General features: G+C 39.4%; 3 protein-coding genes across 5 annotated transcripts; all 3 read left to right on the top strand.

Moving 5' to 3' along the window:
* Positions 1-1,098: 1,098 nt before the first annotated feature.
* On the top strand, positions 1,099-4,271 carry LOC122059948 (G-type lectin S-receptor-like serine/threonine-protein kinase SD2-2). Its single transcript, XM_042623045.1, has one exon. The coding sequence runs from the start codon at positions 1,258-1,260 to the stop codon at positions 3,955-3,957; it is 2,700 nt and encodes an 899-aa protein (XP_042478979.1). The 5' UTR covers positions 1,099-1,257; the 3' UTR covers positions 3,958-4,271.
* Positions 4,272-8,803: 4,532 nt separating this feature from the next.
* LOC122060219 (protein DETOXIFICATION 35-like) lies at positions 8,804-14,949 on the top strand. 3 transcript variants are annotated; one of them, XR_006134281.1, is made up of 9 exons: positions 8,804-9,291; positions 10,325-10,950; positions 11,619-11,675; positions 11,971-12,209; positions 12,531-12,649; positions 12,788-12,874; positions 13,723-13,808; positions 14,223-14,458; positions 14,584-14,949. XR_006134281.1 is itself a non-coding variant. In XM_042623411.1 (8 exons), exons 1-7 carry the CDS (start codon positions 8,971-8,973, stop codon positions 13,801-13,803), a joined length of 1,530 nt encoding a protein of 509 aa, XP_042479345.1. In that variant the 5' UTR covers positions 8,804-8,970; the 3' UTR covers positions 13,804-13,808; positions 14,584-14,949. The 3 variants fall into 3 exon arrangements, 1 of the variants encoding a protein (XP_042479345.1); XR_006134282.1 differs by having other exon boundaries at positions 14,587-14,949; XM_042623411.1 differs by lacking the exon at positions 14,223-14,458.
* A 587-nt stretch (positions 14,950-15,536) lies between these two features.
* On the top strand, positions 15,537-21,164 carry LOC122060220 (protein DETOXIFICATION 35-like). The gene is made up of 7 exons (XM_042623412.1): positions 15,537-16,077; positions 17,127-17,752; positions 18,537-18,593; positions 18,897-19,135; positions 19,523-19,641; positions 19,781-19,867; positions 20,742-21,164. Exons 1-7 carry the CDS (start codon positions 15,757-15,759, stop codon positions 20,820-20,822), a joined length of 1,530 nt encoding a protein of 509 aa, XP_042479346.1. The 5' UTR covers positions 15,537-15,756; the 3' UTR covers positions 20,823-21,164.
* Positions 21,165-23,149: the final 1,985 nt, after the last annotated feature.

Below are 23,149 nucleotides of genomic sequence, written 5' to 3' on the forward strand. Positions count from 1 at the left end.
TAGATGAACCCTCCCCAAATATATATTTTTAATGGAGAGATTTAAGGTTATGGTTGATTTTTATAATGGGACCATCGGACTCCCAGTATATAATTTAATGGAATAATCACTTCTTCTTTGGTTAAAAATGGAATAATGACTTTTCACTCCATTCCCACTGTTTGTCCGTATTAGTATATCCTTAATTGCTACTATTTCAAATGAGGATTCTTTGTCTAATAAATGATGTGCCTTCAAAGGTTTAAATAAATAAAAAAGAGTTGAAATGTTTGGTTGTTTGGTGCAAAGCATCCCAAACAAAAGCGAGGCTGCATTAAGAATTTAATATAATCTCCCATCCCTAAACATGATTTAATAATTCCTCTCTCTCTGTCTCTCTCTCTAACCCGCTTATCCACTTTAAAGTTTTAATAGGTATATATGATTACTTGGGGGGAATGCAACTTCAAAAAGTCCAAAGTGATGTCTAATCAGATCTGAAGCCCCCATGTTACCAGCATTTAGTATTCCTCGACAATAATTCCCATCATAATAATTACTTAGAATGTTATTGCTTGATCTCCCACTTATTACTTACCTATCTTCATTTCTCCCCCGGCTGATACTGATATGAATATCAATACATATCGACTGATACGATACATATTAAACAGTTTTACCTTAATTTTAAGAAAATTAAATCATTTTTTGGATTATTTTACCCTTAGCACTATTATATTGACCAAATATCGATATTTGATATTAACAATATCGATACATTTCGACCGATAGAAGTATAGAACCAATATGATATCGGTGGAGCTTGATACTGATGCGACATCGATATGACTCGACTGATACAACTGAAAAAAGAATGATTCAATCGATACATATCGGTATTGATATTGAACGATACCTGTACCGATATTTTTAAAATAAAACTGGTGACTCGTGTGAGTTTTACCGCTATTTCCTTTTATGATATCACCCCCTATGAACTTCTTAATTGCCCCCTGTGTCCCAAACCAGAAGCTAAAGAGAGAGATTCTCATTTCTCAGCCCGAGTTTAAGGGTATTGTAGTCATATCATCGCATATCTGCCAAAATCCATCCTCCTTTCTTTCCCGAAACTATCCCTTCTCTTGTTCTCTCTCTCTCTCTCTCTCTCTCTCTCTGGGATTATCCTCCATTCCTCCTCCTTGCGTACGATTTTTGGTTAAATCTTTGATGCCGATCTCCGAGAACAAATGCTCTCTGTCGTTCTGAAAACTTGGGACGATGGCTCAAATATCATCGCGAGCAACAGTTCCTCCCTTGATATTTTCTGCTGCTATTCTCTGCATTTTAGCGGAGATTGAGTTCGGCTCTGGCTCCGGGGTCGAACTCAACAACAGTACAAGGTATCGGGCACTTCTGACTGATGGAATCATTATAGAGAAACCCGAAGATCGAGAGCTCAAGCTCAATCTCCCTTGCGGCTTGAAAATCTCGAATGGTTGCAGAAAAGGACGGTTTGAAGCTGGTTCTAGTATCTCTTCGGAAAACCAAATTAGGGCTAAATCACAGACCAGGTATATCAATGGAAGGAAGGAACAAACAATTAGGTTTTCTCAAAGCTCTGTCATCTCAAGCAGAAGCCAGAAATTGGAGTTAGGATCTGTTATCATCGCAGGGAATTCGACAATTTTGAGTCCGAACCATACTTTCGAGCTTGGTTTTTTCAGCTCGGATGGCGGATCCAATTGGTACATCGGCATCTGGTACTTTTCCATACCCATCAAAACCTACGTTTGGGTCGCAAACCGAAAATCTCCTGTCAAAAACCTTACCTCCTCAGTAATGCGATTGACCGAAGACGGCAAGCTTATGATAAGCGACTCGGGCGATCGTAACATCTGGTGGACGGAAAGTGTTGAAGCAGCAGTGAGTGCACAGCTCCTAGAAACTGGAAACCTTGTCCTTCTGTCGCGCAAAGGGACGACCGTCTGGCAAAGCTTTGACTTTCCGGCAGACACATGGCTTCCTGGTATGAACATTACTAGCCATATCTCTATAGAGTGCTGGAGAAGCGAGTCTGATCCGTCCCCTGGTAATTACTCTCTCCGTCTAAAACCTCCAGAGTATGGCGAGTTCGAACTCGTCTTTAATGGCAGTAAGAGCTACTGGTCTACAGGTAAATGGACCGGAAATTCCTTTACTAATGTCCCTCAGATGCTTGTGCGGTACATTTACTCCTTCCATTTCGAGCATCCTTTCACGGCCGCAGCATCTTTCATGTACACCGTAATCTCTCAGGACAACAGTTCACGGCCACCGCTGACTCGATTCACCATTGATTCCTCCGGTGAGCTGAAGCAGTTCACTTGGTCGACGCAGATGGAAAATTGGAATATGTTCTGGTTTCAGCCTGATAATTGTTGTAGTGTTTATGGACTCTGTGGGAACTTAGGATTTTGCAGTACCGGTACTCAGAGGCCGTGCGAATGCCTTGCTGGATTCACACCCAGCGACAAACACGCGTGGAACTCCGGGGATTTTTCCGGAGGTTGCCGTCACGAGGATGACTACCTGTGCGATGAGAGTAACGTATTTGAAGAGGTTGGTACAGTAGCTTTTGATGATGCCACTGGTGTGATGTTCTCTGGAAGCCGGAGCCGGAGTTTCTGCGAGTCCTCATGCTTGAAGAACTGTTCGTGCATTGGTATAACCCACAACGCAGAGACCGGTCTGTATCGGAATGTTTATGGGAACATACTCAATCTCCGGAATCTGACATATGGTAGCACAACAGGGGAGGTGGTTCTTTATATCAGGGCTGGGAAACTAGGATCGACGCAGAAGAAGAGTAAATTGACAATGGCGGCTCTGATTGGCGGTATTTGTGGGTTGGTGGCAGCTGTGGCAATGACAGTTTTGGCATTACTGGTGTTGCAGAAGAGGAGAAATCGAACAAAGGAGAAAGAGGCTGTTCTGGTGACAAACTTGAAGGTGTTCTCTTACAAGGAGCTTTCTGCAGCGACTCGAGGATTCTCAGAGAAGCTCGGGCATGGCGGATTTGGGACTGTTTTTCGAGGAGAACTACCAGATTCCTTGCCCATTGCAGTGAAACGGCTTGAACGCCCTGGTGGTGGTGAGAAAGAATTCCGAGCGGAGGTCTGCACAATTGGGAACATCCAACATGTTAATCTTGTGCGCCTGAGAGGCTTCTGCTCAGAGAACTCTCACCGGCTCTTGGTTTATGATTACATGCCTAATGGACCTCTGAGTGTGTTTCTGAGGCGTGATGGTCAGAGTTTGGGTTGGGATGTGAGATTCAGGGTGGCAGTTGGGACGGCCAAGGGTATTGCTTACTTGCATGAGGAATGCCGGGATTGCATCATACATTGCGACATCAAACCAGAGAACATTCTTTTGGATAGTGATTTCTCAGCCAAGGTGTCGGATTTTGGATTAGCAAAGCTCATAGGCAGGGATTTCAGTAGGGTTTTGACAACAATGAGAGGAACATGGGGTTATGTGGCGCCGGAGTGGATTTCAGGGGTTGCCATCACTGCCAAAGCTGATGTTTACAGTTATGGGATGACATTGCTGGAGATCATAGGCGGGCGACGCAATGTGGAGAAGCCACATTCTCCGGGCAGAGAGGGGGTGACGGAGGAGAAGTGGTTCTTCCCTCCCTGGGCTGCAAGACAGATAATTGAGGGTAATGTGGCTGGTGTGGTGGATGAGCGGCTTGCTGGGGCTTACGACTCTGTAGAGGTAGAGCGGTTAGCACTGGTGGCTGTGTGGTGTATTCAGGATGAAGAGGACGCAAGGCCCACAATGAGTATGGTGGTGAAGATGCTAGAGGGAACGGTGGAAGTCACAGTACCACCACCACCACAGCTGTTGCAGGCGCTAATCTCTGGAGATTCTTTTCATGGAGTTGGTGTTTCTGGGTTGAAGCCATCAAGTGGTGCTGGTGCTAATTCTGATTGACAAAGTCCGGCCTTGCCAGGCATAATCACAACATTGCTGGGGAGCTTGTCTTACTCTTACAACAACCCCACCACACCCCCACCCCCACCAAAAAAAAAAAGAAAAAAAAAGCTTATCAGCATCTTATTAAGATCTTCATTTTGGTGGTAGCGGGAAGCTTCTAACTTCAGCATCTTGTACTCAGTTCTCAAGCCTTAACCTTGGCTCACCTGTCCAACATATTTAGTTCATCCTTCTCTCACCTTGGCGAAAGGCTGTTTTCTCAATCAAAGTTCCATAGTTTGACAAGAATTGGTATCATGATTGTTAATTTAGTTTACTGTGACATTTCTCCATTTGTTTGAGAGCTTCAGGGTCATCAAAAGCATGCTGATCGTCGGTCCTAGACTTCAATGTAGCAAAGGAATCCATTTATTGGAGATTTTGAACATAATTTGGCCCCATTTCCTATAAAATTAGTCATACTTAGTATCAAATACTTGAGATTTAATAAGTTTTGAAGTCATTAACTAATAATTATCTCTGAGCTAAGAAGAGGATAAGAATTGGGATAATTTAATGCCTTGCCTGTTAACTAGATATTAAAATTTCTAGGTTCCTTGACGGACTCCTTTTTTTGTGTTCCTTCAGACTGGGATTTGAATTTGAAGAAGAGCTTTTTGTTCAACAGTCAAAACCCAAATCATAAGCCCATGTAAATCAAGACATAGGACCAGCCATCCATTATTTGTCTAACAACAATAACGGCAGCATCCAAAATCAAATCTCAACTTAATGGGGTCATTTACATGGAGACTTTAAGCAAGGACGAGTGCTAAGATCCATATAAAAGGATTGATGGGTTATGATTTACTATAATAAATGTCAGTTCTTAATCTGACACATCACTGTAAATCAGCCACAGGCTTGTAAAAACAGATTATAATAAGGCACCGACTATTTACCTGACGTACTATATGGATCGGTTTAGCCAAAGCATTTTACATGCATTACAATATTACATCCACATACTAGAGCATAAACAATGTAAATGCACCACTAAAACAAAGAAAGTGGATATATGTATTGTATTTCAAGCCACCTCACACCACCACAAGGGCAGCAAGAGAGATGGAATGAGAATGAAGGGGGCCAGCATCTTTCCACCACAAAGAACCAAGATTTGTCTAATAGTTATGGTTCATTTTACTGTGGACCTTTCAGTGACATTTCCAAACCAGCCCTGATATCCCTAAGATCCCACACAGATCGTAACTTGTGGGAAGGATACAGATAGCGTGCTCACTAGCCTGGGCTAAGGAAGCCCATTTTAATACATGGGTAACTATGCATGCTCACTAGCCTGGTCTAAGGAATCCCATTTTAAAACTTGGGCCATGCCCATGGACTAAAAAATGGGAATCCGGCGAATTTTCTGATTCGAGTCCTACTCCTATTCCTGGTGATCCATACAGGGTTTTCAAGGTTCAGACGGAATCTGGCCAATTCCCGACTGATTCCGGCCGATCCAAAATAATAGGATGAACTTTTTTTTGTAAAAACATATTTCATTTTTTAAAAAAAATATTTACATTTTCTTTGCGACCAAATGAAGCCTCTCAGGTCTTGTGGGTCTCATTCTCTCATTTACTTCCACCTTTGGCATGAGAAGAACGTATTGAAATGTAATTAGGTTGGCGAAATGCTTAATGGTAATGAATTTTCATCATTAAACTCCTTAGACCAAGAAGATTTTATTTATTTTTTAATTTTTTTATTGTTATTGTTATTTTTATTTTTGGGTGAGAGACCATTGTGATTTGAGTTTGAGCTTTTATGAACATACATTGGATGTAAAGGTGTCAAAACCTAGCCCAAACCAATAAAATTAGTTGAAATTGATGGAGAAAATCCAGATCAAACTTAATCAAATTGATACTTCTCGGATTGGTTTTAGATTGAAGTATGTTGGTACCAGTTGAAAACTAGATTGCATTGAACCAAACAATATCTAGACTGATCAAGTTGAATGTAATCGATAAAAAAATCATTAAGTATAAGGTTATAAATAGGTGAATTAATTATCCATTGATTTCAATATTACTGAAAAGATTTCTGGTTGTAAGAGAATTCTTGCAAATCAATAAGTATGAGGTTATAAATAGGGAAATTGATTTGGTCTTGCTCTCAATCATTTCCAAACAAACACTGATATATCCTAATTGAAATTGGACTGAACTAAACAAACCATTTGACACCCATAATTGATTGGATTAGGCTCTAAAATTTGATGTGGCTAATTTAGACAATGACCTCTCTATCCAATCACCAAAATAGCCACATTAGCTGTCCCAGTGAGATGAGATGTAAATAGGGGTGTTAAATCCTAAATTGAACTGGTTAAATTGATCAAAACCAGCTGAAAAAACCAAATTGAATTGAACAGTTTTCTAATAGATCCGACTTCGTTTGGAGTATTACGGAATTGGCTGAAAACCAGAACACACCAGATTGACTAAAATCTCTGGACCCAAAAAATCAGACCAAAACCGACAAGTACTCAACACCAATCCAAAAAGTTAAAAAAAAAAAATGTTTTATCACCCATAATTCTATATATATATATATATATATATGCTAGTGTGTGTCTATGTCTAGACATAGTAAGTGTGAAAAGACCGTGCTGCCATGTGCTAAAGATGCTCTCGTGTGCTTCAATTTGATTTTTGCCAGTGAAATAGAATAAGAAAAAATGAATCCAAATTGAACTGAAATTGAAACCTAACCTCCCCGTATTGATTTGGTTTGGAATTCATCCTTTCTCATTCGAAAACTGATTCTGTTTGATTGTGATAGAAACCAAACTAAAGTGATGGTTTGACAAGGTTCTTACCATAAACGTTTTGGAAACTCCTATGATCCTTCCCCACCACAAACCAAACCAACAAAAGAAAAATTCCTTTTCGCCTAGAAAAAAATGTTGCATAGAGCCAAGGATAAAAAAGGAACAAATTTTCGTTCCTTGTCTATTTAAGTGTCACCTATAGTTCTTTTTTTTTGGTAGAAAGTGAGACTATTTATTCATGCGTGTCCAGCGCTCAGTATCCATGTTACAAACATCAGATAACCAAGGAATGGAGAGAGGCCACGTTGTCTCACACGCACAAGACAGGACCTTCCTGGCTTGGGAGTCAGCTATGTTGTTAATCTCCTTGGGAATAAGGTGAAAAGAGCAACTTTTAAATAGAGTACTAAGGTGCTTAATATCATGATCTATGTTAACCACCTCACAAGAGGGGGGGGGGGACTAACATTGACTGTGATATAAAAAAAAATCAAGTTCTTGCAGTCAGATTCCACAATAATATCATCGATGCCTTCTGAAATGCCATACAACAGCCCATATCAAAGAGCAAGCGCCTCACCTTGTAGGGGAGAAGAGAAACATGCTGGAGATAAAATAGCCACCAATAGGAGTCCCCTTCTATCACGGATAACCCATCCAATACCACATTTGCCTTCCTTAAGAGAGGCATCAGTGTTCAGTTTGAAGTGAAGGGGCCTTGGTGGAGTCCACAGAAGGCTTCCTTATTGTTGGGGAAAGAGAGCAGTAGATGAGTGCTTCTTAATCAGATGAATCTCTAAGAACTCATCGAATTGTGATTTAGCATAATGAATAACCTCTACGGGAGAGAGTTCTTTGCTTTGAAAGAGCAAGGCAATTCTAGCTTTTCAAAGAGCCCAACAAATGAATGAACCAAGGCCTGAAACTTCTCGACCCAACTCTTTGTTTGAGGCTGACATGGCACCCCAATGCTGAATGAGATTTTGAAGACTGAGATCGTATTGAGCTGGGGCAAAGGATAACCGACATCCAAACCAAACAGCTCTCGTGAAAGGGCACTCCAATATTAAGTGGGTTGTGGTCTCAATAGAAGCACCACACCTATGGCAAGATGGGTCAAGAGGAGCTTTTCTTTTGAGAAGGCCCGCACCTGTAGCGATACCATTGGAACAAGCCTGCCATAAGAAGTTCTGGATTTTGGGAGGCCTATGGCACGCCCAAACTTGCTTCCAATCAACATCAGGGGAAAGCCTAGGCATGGAGGTGGAAGAAAATGTCGTGGATGTTCTTTGAGGTCCCGTTGATTGCAAAGGAAGTGATAATCGCTCTTAGTTGTGTAGATACCATTTGGAGTACCTTCCCACACTCTCCGATCAGGTTGACTAAACATGCTAAGGCTAATCTTTATAATAACTGTTGTGTCCTTCGGGTGAAAAAAACTGTTGAGCATGTCCAATTTCCAACTTCTTGATGAATGGTCAATCAAGTCCGACACCCACATTCCATTAAGAGGATTAGAGAAAAAGTGCTGAAGGCCATGATTCGGATAGGCTGAAATCCATTTATCCTCCAAGACACTACTGCTTTCTCCATCTCCTACAATTAGTCTCACCTATAGTTCTTACACCGGTTGAAAGCATTGAATATTTGAATGGGAAGTGGGAATGGAAAATTAATATCTGAACTAACTACATATTTGATGTCGACCATCCCCAAAATTTTCCAGTAAAAAAAATATATATAATTGTAGTGTTTTCAATCATTAATTATTTTTTATTAAAAAAAAAAGATGTAGTACAGATCTCCACCCTCCATGGGTGTGGGTCCCAATCTCAGATCCAAACTGATTGTTTTTAATTATCACGTGGCATTCTTGGTGCGTTATGGGAGAAAAAATAACCCAAAGTTGTGAAGTGCTACGATTTTTCAATTCCCTATAAAATAATAAGAAATAGATCAATCAGTGCCGAATTGTTAGACCGAATTGAAAGAGTACTTTTGTTTTTTATGTTCGATATGAGAAAGTTGAAAGAGACAGCGGAGTAAGGAAAATAATGCAGCGAACCATCTAATGAACGAGTGAAAGGGAAGGGAAGAAACGAGTTGAAGATAAAGTACACTAGAAATCGGGAAAGAGAGAAACAAAGGATCAATAGGTTTGAGGACCAGTTGTAGATCGATTGCCGGAGATGGAGGAACCATTGATTAACGGCAGCAGCGGCGGCGGATCCATCGAAACCTGCGAACTTCTTCATCCTGCACCATCCACGGTAGTGGAATTGGGGAACGGTGATTACCTTCCGGTGAAGAGCTTTGGCGATGTGAAATCTATGTTTTGGAAAGAGACGGTGAAACTGTGGGTCATCGCTGGGCCTATCATTTTCAACACTCTTTGCCTCTATGGGCTTAACTCTTCCACGCAGATCTTCGTAGGTCACCTTGGTAATATCGAGCTTTCCGCCGTCGCCATTGCCTTGTCTGTCATCTCTGTCTTCTCCTTCGGCTTCCTGGTAAGCTAAGCCACCTTCTCTCTCTCTCTCTCTCTCTCTCTCTCTCTCTCTCTCTCTCTCTCTATATATATATATATATGGTGATTCGTCTAAACCTCAGCCACTGTATGGGTCCTTCTACGGCGGGCCGCGGATCTCAGCTCCGCTGTATGTAGGGACAGTGCTTGCCAAACTGTTTCATCTATTGCAATTTAGAGCAAGATTTTAAACTCAGGATCGGTCCCAGTCGATACCGATACAGATTGGATTTGGTGTCGGTTGGAATCGGACTGGATCGGATATATGTCTTTTTTTTTTTTTTTAATGATATTTTGTATCATTTTATTTTCTACCTTACAAGTGGATCGATACGGATTGGATTAATATTGAGAATCGGTCTTATCCAATATCGATTCAGTCCAAGGATCTGACCAGCTTGATCCGAATTTTAAACCCCTGATATAGACTATAGGGTACAATTCTTTAAAAATAAGGTGTCCAGGGCTGCCCCTAGATGGACTCAAATTCTCTATGTGGCAGTGAGATCTAATAGTGAGAAAACCCGACATGTATCCCAGCTATTGGATCCTCACTGCTACTCACTACCTGCCCACAAACAATGTTATGCACATATAGTTGCAATAAAATCGAAATAGCTGGGCTAAGAGAAAGAATAAACTCCTCCATTAATGCACAATAAGGTCGTGTTCTAAACAACAACCATCTAGTGCAGTTAGTGATGAATTGTGGTGTATAAAAAACTATGCTCACTAGGAGGTCTTAAGTTCGAACATCTTAGCAGCTGATCTATTTTCCTCCGGTCATATTTTGGATCCTTACAAGTCTTTTTGCACGGGTCAGGTAGGTCGGTCCTACTACCTGATCTGGACTCTGTCAAGTCCCACAGAGATACTCATAATTTAAGCTTTTCATTGCCTTGTATGTTTTCTTGAACGAAAAGTATCTTTAAACTTTAATGGTTTTCTCTTATTTTGTATGAACTATTTTTTTTTTTTCTCATTGAACTAATATCTCTTGAGTTTATAAATGGCAGCTTGGTATGGCGAGCGCACTAGAGACTCTATGTGGTCAGGCATTTGGTGCAGGGCAGATGTACATGCTTGGCATTTACATGCAACGCTCCTGGATAATCCTTACAGTCTCCTGTGTTCTCCTTCTCCCAGTTTACATTTTTGCCACCCCTATCCTAGAGCTCCTCGGCCAGGATCATGATATAGCTGTTCTCGCCAGCAAATTTGCTATCCAAATCATTCCTCAGTTGTTCGCACTGGCCATCAATTTCCCTATCCAAAAGTTCCTTCAGGCCCAAAGCAAGGTTGGGGTGATCGCTTGGATTGGCTTCGTCACCCTTCTCCTTCACGTATTCTTTCTCTGGCTCTTCATCTATGTCCTTGGTCTGTCTACATTTGGTGCAGCCTTGGCTTACGACATTTCGGGCTGGGTGATTCCTATAGCTCAGTTGGTTTATGTGGTGGGGTGGTGCAAGGATGGATGGAAGGGCCTATCTTGGTTGGCCTTCCATGAGATTTGGGCCTTTGTTAGGCTCTCCGTGGCCTCGGCCGTCATGCTTTGCCTTGAGGTATGGTACATGATGACTCTGATTGTCCTCACCGGCCACCTTGCTGATGCAGTCATAGCGGTTGCCTCCATCTCTGTCTGGTAAGCTATCCAGGAATTGTTGCGAGTTTTTAACTTCCCCTGTTCTAATAACTAATGTATACTTGTAGGGTTTTCTTTCCCGTCACTGTGCCTAGTGAAGTATAACACTCTTTACCACATAGAACTAAACGGGTTAGTCTTTTCTGATATCACAATGGGAATTGAAGAGGAGGAACAGGTGTTTCGAAACCGAGTGCTTTCAGGTGCAAGTGCTCTACTGCACTTCACCCCCCCCCCCAACGAACCATGTTAAGAATAAGAAATTGTCCTCAGTACATGTGGACAATTACAAAGGATGCCATTTTGTATTTTATATTCATATTTATTTGATTACATTTTGGCAATTTTGCTAAACTTTGAATCAAAGTTTTAGCAACTTTCCTTGCTTACTTTGAACTTAAATTTGGCTATTGAGATGCACATAGGATTCTCTATCACATGAACCAAACTATATACTGTCAAGTGGTAAATAATGAAGCGTTGTACGTCACTAGGCACCCGTACTGATAATATAAATTGTTTTGAGTGCGACCATTAGCCATAAAAGAGGGCCTAGAAAATTTATTTTCGATTCAACTTAAATACAAAATCATTCTTGTCTAACCATGACTTCTTGTCTTTTTTGGGTAAAAAACCATAACTTATCTTCTTGTCAATTTCTATTTCAGCATGAATCTCAATGGCTGGGAAGCAATGCTTTTTATTGGAATCAATGCTGCTATAAGGTAATAGAGATTAAACTCTGATGATATATGTACCACAACACCTAAGCTTTGTGGGTTTTGTTACTCCTGTTTGGTAAGGGAAGGGCAAGGGTTTAATGGAATCATGTATCTTGTAATAATTGTGGAGACATACTGGTGATGTTGGTGTAATGTGTTTGAAGGTGGTAAATAGTTTTTCTTTGTTGTCCTAGTAGTTTTTCATTGTGAGGTATGATGGGTTTGTTCTTTCTTTCTTGTCTCAGGTGATTTTTCTGCATCTCTCATTGAGTTCTAATTGATCTTCTTCCTCTTTCAGTGTTCGAGTCTCAAATGAACTTGGATCAGGACACCCTAGAGCTGCCAAATATTGTGTTTTTGTTGTAGTTGCTCAATCACTTCTCATTGGGCTATTCTTCATGGTTCTAATCTTGGTTACCAAAGACTATTTTGCTATCATTTTCACTAGCAGTAAAGAGCTACAGCAAGCCGTCGCTCGCCTTGCCTTCCTCCTTGGGGTAACTATGGTACTTAACAGTATCCAGCCGGTCATCTCAGGTGAGTTACCTTCTGAGTAGATTAGTTGAAGAGAAATCTTAAAATTAATTACTGTACATAAATTGTTTCAAGGTGTTTAGAAGAAATGAATAGTACCCTTTGCTTGTTTGAAGCAGGATATGTAGAGAAATTGTTTCTTCATGAGTCAACAATGCTTCTGAGTCTCTGATATTCCAATTTTTTTTAGTAAGAATGTCTTAATTGGGAATTTATTTCCCCCCAATATTAAGGGTTTGTCCAAAAGTCTAATGTCCCATAATGTATCATCTTAGTTTGGTATAAATTAAGTTCTCAATTACATAGGTCTGAGTTTCCTTGCAGGTGTTGCTATTGGAGGTGGGTGGCAAGCATTGGTTGCTTATATTAACCTGGGTTGTTATTATATATTCGGGCTTCCTCTTGGGTTCCTTATGGGTTACAAATTGAATATGGGAGTGGAGGTACCTCCTAACCTCTCTCTCTCTCTCTCTCTCAAAGCTTTTGTAAATAAATTCTGGTCATGAATTTTGTTCAATGGACTGCATAGTGGAGTGATGAAGGTAATTGAATATCTATACTAATGGGTCCCATTGCTCTAGGGAATTTGGTCTGGCATGCTTTGTGGAACTGCACTGCAAACATTGATCCTACTGTTCATCGTTTGGAAAACCAACTGGAAGCATGAGGTAAATACTAGTTATTATGCATTAAATTCTTTTAGAAAACTAGCTTCACGTCAATGGTACTATACGGATGATTGATTAACTATGAAGTGAGTTGCTTATAATCTCATCAATGTGGGTTCACTTTTCAAGTGATGTCAAAATTTTGTGTCGGAGGGTCCAACCCAAAACCATAATGAGGCATTAGGTCGAAAGAACTCTTGAAGCATATAAAGGTATCAAGGACCTAAACGAACTGATATGAGATTATAACTCTATAACACCTAACATACCTCACGTGTGGGTAGAATGAGACATCGATATACATGAGAAAAGAACCAATTAACTATTGGCTCTAATAGACCGATACCATGTTGGAAGGTCCAAGTGTCCAACTCAAATCTTAGGCATTAGATGGATAGAGGCACCGAAGACTTGGACAAACCAATGTGAAACCATAGCCCTGTATTCCCAATACTTTTCCTTTTCAAATTACATGAAATGGGTAGTTAGGATTCCTTCTGAAACATGAAAAATAAAATAATCTGATTGAATGGCTACTGTTAAAAAAAAAAAATCCTGCCCCGAGGTCCCATGTTTAGAGGATTGAGTCATGACTCCCAATGGATGACACCAAAGAGATGAGTTTTGGGAAATTTTAGCTTCTGTCAATGATCTAACCGTGTCCTTAAAAAAATTTTGATTAGACCTTAAAAAGCTTCATAACCTTTTGTGTATAATAGATAATTGTAGTCACGTTCAGGGTGATTTATGGATTAGGCAATATTTTAGGTCCTGATTTCCTGAAAATAGATTCATTTGAATTATTGAGTCCTTGTATATTTTTGAACAATTTAAAATTTAAATTGCAGGCTGATCAGGCATTAGAACGCGTGCAAAAATGGGGTGGGAAAGACAATGAAGATGAAAAAGTTGTGGTGGATTCTTGTTAGAGAAGGTAAATTTTTTGAATGTCACAAGTCTTTTGACTTCGGCGGATGGCTGGAGCCTTGCAATCATATTTAATAAGTGTTAAACAGCCAATTATTTTAATTGCAAAGCACGAGGCCAGTTTTTTACGTTGCCTATTTATTCCCCGTACTGTTATTACATATATATATATATATATATATACATATACATATTAGGTATATGATCTAAGTTTTGGATTTGTAAGTGCATCAAATCTAATTTTCACAGAAAAAATTTGGTTATTACCCGAATTGCAATAAAGTAGCTACAACTTTGGCCAAATTTTTTTCAATTTTTACGCGTCTCTCTCTCTCTCTCTCTCTCTCTCTCTCTCTCTCTCTCTCTCTCTTCTTGAGAGTAGTATTCGTGGAGAGATATTCATTTGCTATTCTTATGCAAGGGTTGTTCGTGAGAGTTGTTCTCTTCCCTGTGGTTGTTGGATTGATCAAGTATCATAGTCTCGAGGAGAATTTGCATTTGTGGATTAACAGATAACCCTACACTCTACTATTAATTGAACTGAATATCCTAAGTTACATGAAGAGGGGTTGTTGCTTGGAGCAATGGCAAATGGCTCTTTCCGCTTGCGCAGTGGTGCGGGTTCGAGTCCTGGGAACTAGGCTCTCCATAAAGGGGGTAAGGTTGTCTACCTATATAGTCTTTGTGCACTGGGTAACGGCATTTTTTGTCCTAAGTTACATGAAGAAAAATACCTTAATTTTACATGAAGAAATATCAATGTATCTAAATTTTTTTTTCAGAAGGTTTATATCTCGCAACACACCAAGAAGAGTAACTTGGTCAACATGGGCCAGTCAAAGGTTTCCAATCCTCTGGTTTCATTGAGATGCACCGAGGAGGGCAAACTTGCATGTGCTCTTCTAGAGGAGTCCATAGTAGTTAATCAATCCGGAGAAATGTCTTAAACTTTCTTGGATTAATTAGGTATTTGGTGCCCTCCTCAAATTAAAAAAATTTCCTTGTATTTTTAATAATCCAACTATTTTTATAACTGTTAGACTTCTCCTAAACTTCACATTTTCTTCTTCACACTCTGCATTTGAGATGAATATTACCTGTTAAGTTTGTCTTGAATTCTTAACTCATTTTGAAGAATGATCTGCTCAGACATATTCTGGTGGTGACTCAAATCAGATTTTTTCTGAGATACGATTTGACCCGATCAACCCGCATGTATAATGTACTATTATCTTGTTGAGTAAGCAATTGTAATTTAGGGGTTTTTCGAACTAGGGTCAGAACAAGTTTTCTCATCACTGTTTGATTGTATTAGGTTACTATCCAATCTCTTGAGTTCTAGAGTAGGGGGGAATCATTGCCCCATCCACTCCCTCCAATCCCTATTGCAATCCTCGAATTTATGGATGTTGGAGACACTTTACATACCCTTGATCTACATAAGCCACAACAAATTAGAGTTAGATGTTCATCGCACATTCAATGGCTGAGAACACTTGAGTTTACACTTTAACATATGGGCACACATCTTAAGGAGTTTTCAGCCATCGGATATGCATTGGGCACGTAATTGCGCTAGAGAGGATCTGGTTCCAATTGGGAGGGGGGAAATTTTTTTATGCAAAAAGCGAATATATTAAGGGGTTAGTTGCAAGGAAATCCAAAGCTGGGGGAATAAGTTGAAAAGACTCACACGCCTAGTCTCACCTATTACTATAGTGCCACGTGGCAGACGACAAAGAACACGAGAGAAATAAATAACCCAAAAGTGGGGGAACATATCAATCAGCGGAAATTTCGTCTTTGACAAAATTGAAAGAAGACAAGAGGTGTGATGAATACTGTGACGAATCAACTAATGAAACAATGATAAGGGGAGGGAAGAAGAAGAACCAACAGATCGGCCGGAGCAGAAAATCATCGTCGTCTGGTCGAGGAGCAGTAGATTGACGGAGATGGAGGAACCGTTGATTGACGGCGGCTGCGGCGGCGGCTACATCGAAACCTCCGAGCTTCTTCATCCTGCACCATCGACGGTAGTCGAATCGGGGAATGGTGATTACCTTCCGGTGAAAAGCTTTGCCGATGTCAAATCTATGTTTTGGAAAGAGTCTATGAAGCTTTGGATCATCGCTGGTCCCATCATTTTCAACACTTTCTGCCTCTATGGGAAAAACTCTTTCACGCAGATCTTCGTTGGTCACATTGGTAATATCGAGCTTTCCGCCGTCGCCATTGCCTTGTCTGTCATCTCTATCTTCTCCATCGGCTTCTTGGTAAGTAACCCATCTCTCTCTCTCTCTCTCTCTCTCTCTCTCCTGGTTTTTCCCTTCTCAGATCTCAGCTCCGCTTACATGTGCGTACGGACAGTGCTCCAAAACTTTTTGCACAATAAGGTCGTGTTCTGCAACACAACACGAGCTTTTCTACTTTGCGGGAGCATTAAAAAAAAGTATGGGAAGCATTCCTATGGGGGAGTATGGTCTTGTATGCGTGCGTAGTTGCACAAAAAAACATTAATAGAGGGCGAAACATTACAAAGATGCGAGTGTGCAGATCTTAAACACGCCCTCTCTCACTAATTGCATGTGGACTCCACAGTCTCTGGCACCTATCTCAGTTGTGCAAATGCACCTGGATGTATGATCAATTTTTTATTTTTTTATCAAAGAATTTATGAATAACATTTTAATAGATGTATTTAAAACTTGACATCATTTTTTAATTGCCTCTTATTATTTTTTTAAAATAATTTAATATAATATTTAATTTAAGTATAAATTCTTCATGTATTAATAGACTTTTCAACTAATAATTCGAGCTTTTAAATTAAAATCTACTATCCTTATTTTTACAAAAATTATTATTATAATGTTTTTTTTTAATGATAGTTTTATAGGTTTATTCAAAATTTGACACCTTTTTTTTATTTTATTTGCCTCCTACCCTATTCGAAAAAGCAATTTGATGCAATATTTAATCTAGGTATAAATCCTTCATGTACCAATTGGACCTTCCAACTAATAATTCGGACTTTTAAGTGAAAATCTAACATCCTTATTTTTTTTTTTTTTTTTGGGTAGAACTATTACTATAGTTACACACTAAAAAGTTTCTTGGCAACGTGGCCGCACACAAACACAAAAGGAGCAAAATGATCGCACTTCGAAATGTGAAAATCTCATCTCTATTGGTGCTCCATGCATCTCTCTTCTTTTTTTAGTATTAAAATGAATGGAACTGTACACTTAAAAGGGTAAATGAATCAATATCTTCTTCTCTGTTTTTCCATTCAACTAATTTCTCTTTGAGTTATAAATGGCAGCTTGGTATGGCGAGCGCACTAGAGACGCTATGTGGTCAAGCCTTTGGTGCTGGGCAGATCTTCATGCTTGGCATTTACATGCAACGCTCGTGGATAATCCTTATAGTCTCTAGTGTCTTCCTTCTCCCAATTTACATCTTTGCCACCCCTATCCTAGAGCTCCTCGGCCAGGAACACGATATAGCTGTTCTCGCCGGCAAGTTCACTATCCAAATCATTCCTCAGCTGTTCGCACTAGCCATCAATTTCCCGATCCAAAAGTTCCTTATGGCCCAAAGCAAGGTTTGGGTGCTCGCTTGGATTAGCTTCGTCACCCTTCTCATACACGTGTTCTTGCTCTGGCTTTTCATCTACGTCCTTGGTATGTCTACCTCTGGTGCAGCCGCGGCCTACAACATTACGGGCTGGATGAGTCCTATTGCTCAGTTGGTTTATGTGGTGGTTTGGTGCAAGGATGGGTGGAAGGGCCTATCTTGGTTGGCCTTCCATGAGATTTGGGCTTTCGTTAGGCTCTCCTTGGCCTCTGCCGTCATGCTTTGCCTTGAGGTGTGGTACTTTATGACTCTAGTTGTCCTCACCGGCCACCTTGGTGATGCAGTCATAGCTGTTGCTTCCATCTCTGTCTGGTAAGCTAACAACTAATGTATACTTATTGGGTTTTTCTTTTCCGTCAACTATAACACTATTTTCCACATGATAGTATATGGGTTACTCTATGTGATAGAGGACCAGACAAGCATCTCATTGGTACAATTAGAGCCTAAATGAGTGGAGGAAGTCGCTAAAATTACAAAAGATGTCATTTTGTATTTTTATTCATCTCCATTTGATGGCATTTTGGTAATTATATTAAAACTTTGAATCATGGTATCTGCAACTTTCCATGCTTACTTTGGACTAAAATTTGGCACGACCCGTAAACTTGGACATCCTAAGTTCGACTCCCACTAGGCACACCTAGGGCCACACACGGGGGTGTTTAGTGCTCTTCACTGCTTTCAGTGAAAGTTGAATGGTTCTCATTCAACCCCGGTATGACCCGGTCCATGCATTTGTGGGTCAGCATGGGCCCGCGGGACTAGTCAGGCTAAACGCCTGGATACCTGTCGTTAGCAGCAAAAAAAAAAAAAAAAAAAAAGACTAAACTTTGGCCATTGAGATGTATTTAGGGTCCTCTATTACATGGAATAACCCATGTATTGCCAAGTGGTAAATAGTGAAACTTTATGCTTAACTAGGCATAGTGGCGCCTAGAAGGACTTATACCTACCATTAGCTATAAAAGAGGGCCTACTGTAGCTCCAGAATGGACGACAATGTGCTCCTGTCAAAATTTTCTTTTTGATTCGACTTAATAGAAAAAAATTCTTGTCTAACTATGACTTCTCTTCTTGTTTATATCTATTTCAGTATGAATCTCAATGGTTGGGAAGCAATGCTGTTTCTTGGAATCAATGCTGCTATAAGGTAAAAGAGATTAGTACATATACCACAACACCTAAGTTTGATGGGTTTTGTTACTCCTGTTTAGGAGGGGGAGGGGAAGGGGAAAGGGAAGGGGAAGGGGAAGGGTTTAATGGAATCATGTATCTTATATTGATTGTGGAGACATACTGATGATGTTGGTGTAAAGTGTTTGAAGGTGGTATATGGTTTTGTTTTGTTGGCCTATTAATTTTTCATAGTGAGGTACCATGGATTAGTTCTTTCTGTTTTTCAGGTGATTGTTCTACATCTCTCAATGAGTTCTAATTCTTCTTCCTCTTTCAGTGTTCGAGTTTCAAATGAACTTGGATCAGGACACCCTAGAGCTGCCAAATATTGTGTCTTTGTTACAGTTGCTCAATCATTTCTCATTGGGCTATTCTTCATGGTCCTTATCTTGATTACCAAAGACTATTTTGCTGTCATTTTTACTAGCAGTAAGGAGCTGCAGCAAGCTGTCTCTCGCCTTGCTTACCTCCTTGGGGTAACTATGGTACTTAACAGTATCCAGCCGGTCATCTCAGGTGAGTTACCTTTTGAGTAGCTTAATTAAAGAGAAATCTTAAAATTAATTATTGTATACAAACTGTTTCAAGGTGCTTAGAAGATATGAATAGTACCCTTTACTGGTTTGAAGCCGGATATACAGAGGAATTGTTTCTTCATGAGTCAACAATGCCTCTGATATTCCCAATTACTTTAGTAAGAATATATTAATTGGGTATTGGTTTCCTCTCATTATTAAGGGTTTTTCCTAAAACCTCATATCCCATTGTTCTATTTTTTGAATTTTTACTTGTGATTACCAATCATGGATAATGCATCATCTGTTTGGTATAAATTCTTTTCTGTTACAAAAAATGCATCTATAAATTAAGTTCTGAGTTACATTTGTTTGAATTTTCTTGCAGGTGTTGCTATTGGAGGTGGGTGGCAAGCATTGGTTGCTTATATTAACCTGGGTTGTTATTATATATTTGGGCTTCCTCTGGGGTTCCTTATGGGCTATAAATTGAATATGGGAGTGGAGGTAACCTGCTAACCAATCTCTTTGTCTCTCATAGTTTTTGTAAATAAATTTTCTGGTACTGAAATTGGTGATCAAAGGACTGCATAGTGGAGTGGTGAAGGCAATTGAACATCTATACTAATGGGTCTTACTGCTCTAGGGAATTTGGTCTGGCATGCTTTGTGGAACTGCACTGCAGACATTGATCCTACTGTTCATCGTTTGGAAAACCAACTGGAAGCATGAGGTAAATACTAGTTGATATGCATTAATTTCTTTTAGAAAACTAGCTTCACGTCAATGGTACCATATGAATGATTGATTAACTATGAAGTGAGCTGCTTATAATCCCATCAATTTGGATTCACTTCTGATGTGGAAATTTTGTGTTGGAGGGTTCAATCCAAAACCTTAAGGCATTAGATGGAAAGAACTCTTCAAGTATATGAAGTTACCAATGACCTAAACAAACTGATGTGAGACTATAACTCTATAATACCCAACACGTAGCCCCCGCCCCTCACGTGTAGGTAGAATAAGACACCACTGTACGCATGGAAAGAACCAATGAATCATGAACTCTGATACCATGTTAGTGTTTGATCAAACCTTAAGGCTTTAGGTGCAAAGAGTTCCTCAAGTATATTAATGAACATAAGACTTGAACAAATTGAAGTGGAACTATAACTCTATAACTCCCTTGAACAAATTGATGTGGAACTAAAACTCTATAACTCCTGACACTTAGTCATTTCAAATTACATGGGGCAAGGATCTCCTTTGAAACATGGAAAAATAAAATAAAAAATTAAGGTTGACCAATCATTCCCAATAAATGTTATTCTCCTACTTCACATTCTAATGTAATTATCTTCATTTGGGGCTACAATAACCTTCCACAAGGTCATGTGTATAGAGGATTGAGTCATGACACCCAATGGAAGAGATCTAAGAGACCGTGTCCTTAAAAAACTTCATAACCTTGTGTGTGTAATAGATGGTTGGAGTCATGGGCATGCTGATTTATGGTTTAGGCAATCTTTTAGGTCAGGACTTCTTGAGCACAGATTCATTGAGTTATGGACTCACTATTTTTGAACAATTTGAAATTTAAATTGCAGGCTGATCAAGCATCAGAACGCGTGCGAAAATGGGGTGGAAAAGACAATGAAGATGAAAAAGTTGTGATTGACTCTTGTTAGAGAAGGTAAAATTTTTGAAATGTCTTAGTCTTTGGGCTTTGGAAGATGACTGGAGCCTTGCAAATATTAGGTTATATTTAATTTGTGTTAAATATGCAATTATTTTAGTTGCAAATTAAACACTGCCATATTTTCATCATTTTTGTAGATGGTACATTTTTTCACCACCTCTTTATCCCCCCTTACAGTTATTCTAGATTAAAAAAAAAAAAATTCTTTTTTTGGTACATGATCCAAGTGTTGGATTTGGTGTGTCCATCAGACCCAATTTTGATAATTATATAACAATTACTTTGCATAATAATATTGGGCGTTTGATTGTTCTAAGGTTTAAACTTTAAATTATTTGCAATTAGGGACATAATTGGACATTAATTTTATTCACATGGTTGTTGCATAGCATGTTATCAGTAATGATGATTCTGGACACGTGTGAATGCACATATCTGTATTCTCTTTTTTTGGTAGAACACATATATGTATACTCGAACTGGATCACTTGAAAATCTTGAATAGATTATTGTCAATTGTTTAAGAAAAAGATTCTCAATAGTTTTTTGTGATTAGTCCCCAGATTTGAAAAGTTATTATCATTGCCATTAAATACTATGGACTTTGGTGTACTGATGATTGATGTCATTGGTCTCTATGTCAATTGGCTAGAGAACTGTTTAAAACTTCTCTAGATTGATTAGGTATTTAGTTCCCTCCTCAAATTCAATATTTTTCCCTTATATTTTCAATAGTCCAACTATTTTTATAATTGTTGACTTCTCCAAAACTTTACTTTATTTTGTTCTTCACACTCTGCATTTGGGATGGATCTTCAACTTAGCTAAAAGTTGACATTAGTGATGGCTTCAATAATTTTAGATGCCAATTGCATGAGGCAAAAAAACATAGTTTAGACACAACCTATACACACAGCTGGTGTGGAGGGTTCTCTCCAAATCAAAAGGAAGAAGACATTAGGTTTGAGAAGAGTGATGAGAAAACTACTCATCAAGCTCTTCTAGGCCACCAGCAAAAGCTACGACAAGCAGAATTCCTCTTGTTACCCATTCTTACTCTAGAGGAATATTGCCATGTACTCATTTTGTGGGTAAAAAGAAGGAATATATGAAAGGCCTTTGTAACGCCCTAACCCTATTAGTTTTGCACAATATTGTCATTTTTGGCCAATGGACATCAAGGCTTTAAAGTGTATTATGTCATGTTAAGGAGGCTAGGAGTTATTAATTAGTTCAATATCTTCTCCCTAGGCGATGTGGACTAAAATTTGCATACCTTCACCGATCTCCCAAACTCCTTAGTACTTGCCGTATTCTTGGTGCAAACATCTCATCGATCTCCCAGGTGGGTTTGGTACTTTCCGTATTCTTGGGTGTCACAACTTCCCCCATTTTGGCATAACGTCCCCGTTGTGGTCCCACACTCTGTCAGGGTCTGCTCTGATACCATTTGTAACGCCCTGCCCCATTAACATTGCACAATATTGTTCTCTTTGGTCCATGAGCCTCATGACTTTAAAACACATTGTGTCACGTTAAGGAGGCTAGAGGTTATTAACTAACTCAACATCTTTTCCCTAGGCGATGTGGATTAAAGTTTACATACCTTTATCGATCTCCCAAAATCCCTAATACTTATCGTATTCTTGGTGGGAACACCTCATTGATCTCCCAGGTAAATCTGATATTTGTATTCATGAGAATTTTTTTTCAATCAGACATGGAAATGGTGAGATAATTTAGGTTGCGTTTGATAATGCATTCTAAGTCAAATTTTGCATTCAGAGATGATAAAAACATTCAACCTAGAATGCATAACAAACGCAACCTCAAATAGCTGCATGGTGTTAACTCGCTTAGATCCAAAAGGCATATATCCAATCATGTTTACGTCTAGTGTAGGAAAACTGAATAAGGCACTCTACGATCATAATATACATTTTTAATAAATTTGTGCAATCAAACAATTAAGTGGTGGGGGTGGCGCTTGTAACATCATGGTCAGCTGCCAACCAGTGAGTTTGGTGTAAGTTTAGGAATCGAGGTCAAGTGATTACTCCCAAGTCCTACCCGTCATCAATGGCCGCCTACCACTTATTTTCTCTTCTCCATGCTCCCCTCCCCACTTCCCTTTGGCATGATTCTAAAACTTAGATCGGACCAGTTAGTATTGGCTAGATCAAGTTGATATCGGTTTTGATCGATCTTCAATCTGATTCTTATCCACTAATAAGGCATAATGGTAGAACGATAATAAAAATAATTTTTATTAGAAAAACAGAGATAACTCTATTCAGTACGATCTAATCCAGGGTG

Source organism: Macadamia integrifolia, chromosome 13 (genome assembly GCF_013358625.1).
Source record: "Macadamia integrifolia cultivar HAES 741 chromosome 13, SCU_Mint_v3, whole genome shotgun sequence".
In the NCBI taxonomy this organism is placed as follows: Eukaryota; Viridiplantae; Streptophyta; class Magnoliopsida; order Proteales; family Proteaceae; genus Macadamia; species Macadamia integrifolia.

Bases quoted from the DNA above. Each gene is read 5' to 3' on its own strand.
- LOC122059948 (XM_042623045.1), top strand. From the start codon at position 1,258: ATGGCTCAAATATCATCGCGAGCAACAGTTCCTCCCTTGATATTTTCT.
- LOC122060219 (XM_042623411.1), top strand. From the start codon at position 8,971: ATGGAGGAACCATTGATTAACGGCAGCAGCGGCGGCGGATCCATCGAA. The intron at 12,650-12,787 runs GTACCTCCTAAC...CCATTGCTCTAG, and splicing joins AATTGAATATGGGAGTGGAG to GGAATTTGGTCTGGCATGCT. The intron at 12,875-13,722 runs GTAAATACTAGT...TTTAAATTGCAG, and splicing joins AAACCAACTGGAAGCATGAG to GCTGATCAGGCATTAGAACG.
- LOC122060220 (XM_042623412.1), top strand. From the start codon at position 15,757: ATGGAGGAACCGTTGATTGACGGCGGCTGCGGCGGCGGCTACATCGAA. The intron at 17,753-18,536 runs GTAAGCTAACAA...TATCTATTTCAG, and splicing joins GTTGCTTCCATCTCTGTCTG to TATGAATCTCAATGGTTGGG. The intron at 19,136-19,522 runs GTGAGTTACCTT...ATTTTCTTGCAG, and splicing joins TATCCAGCCGGTCATCTCAG to GTGTTGCTATTGGAGGTGGG.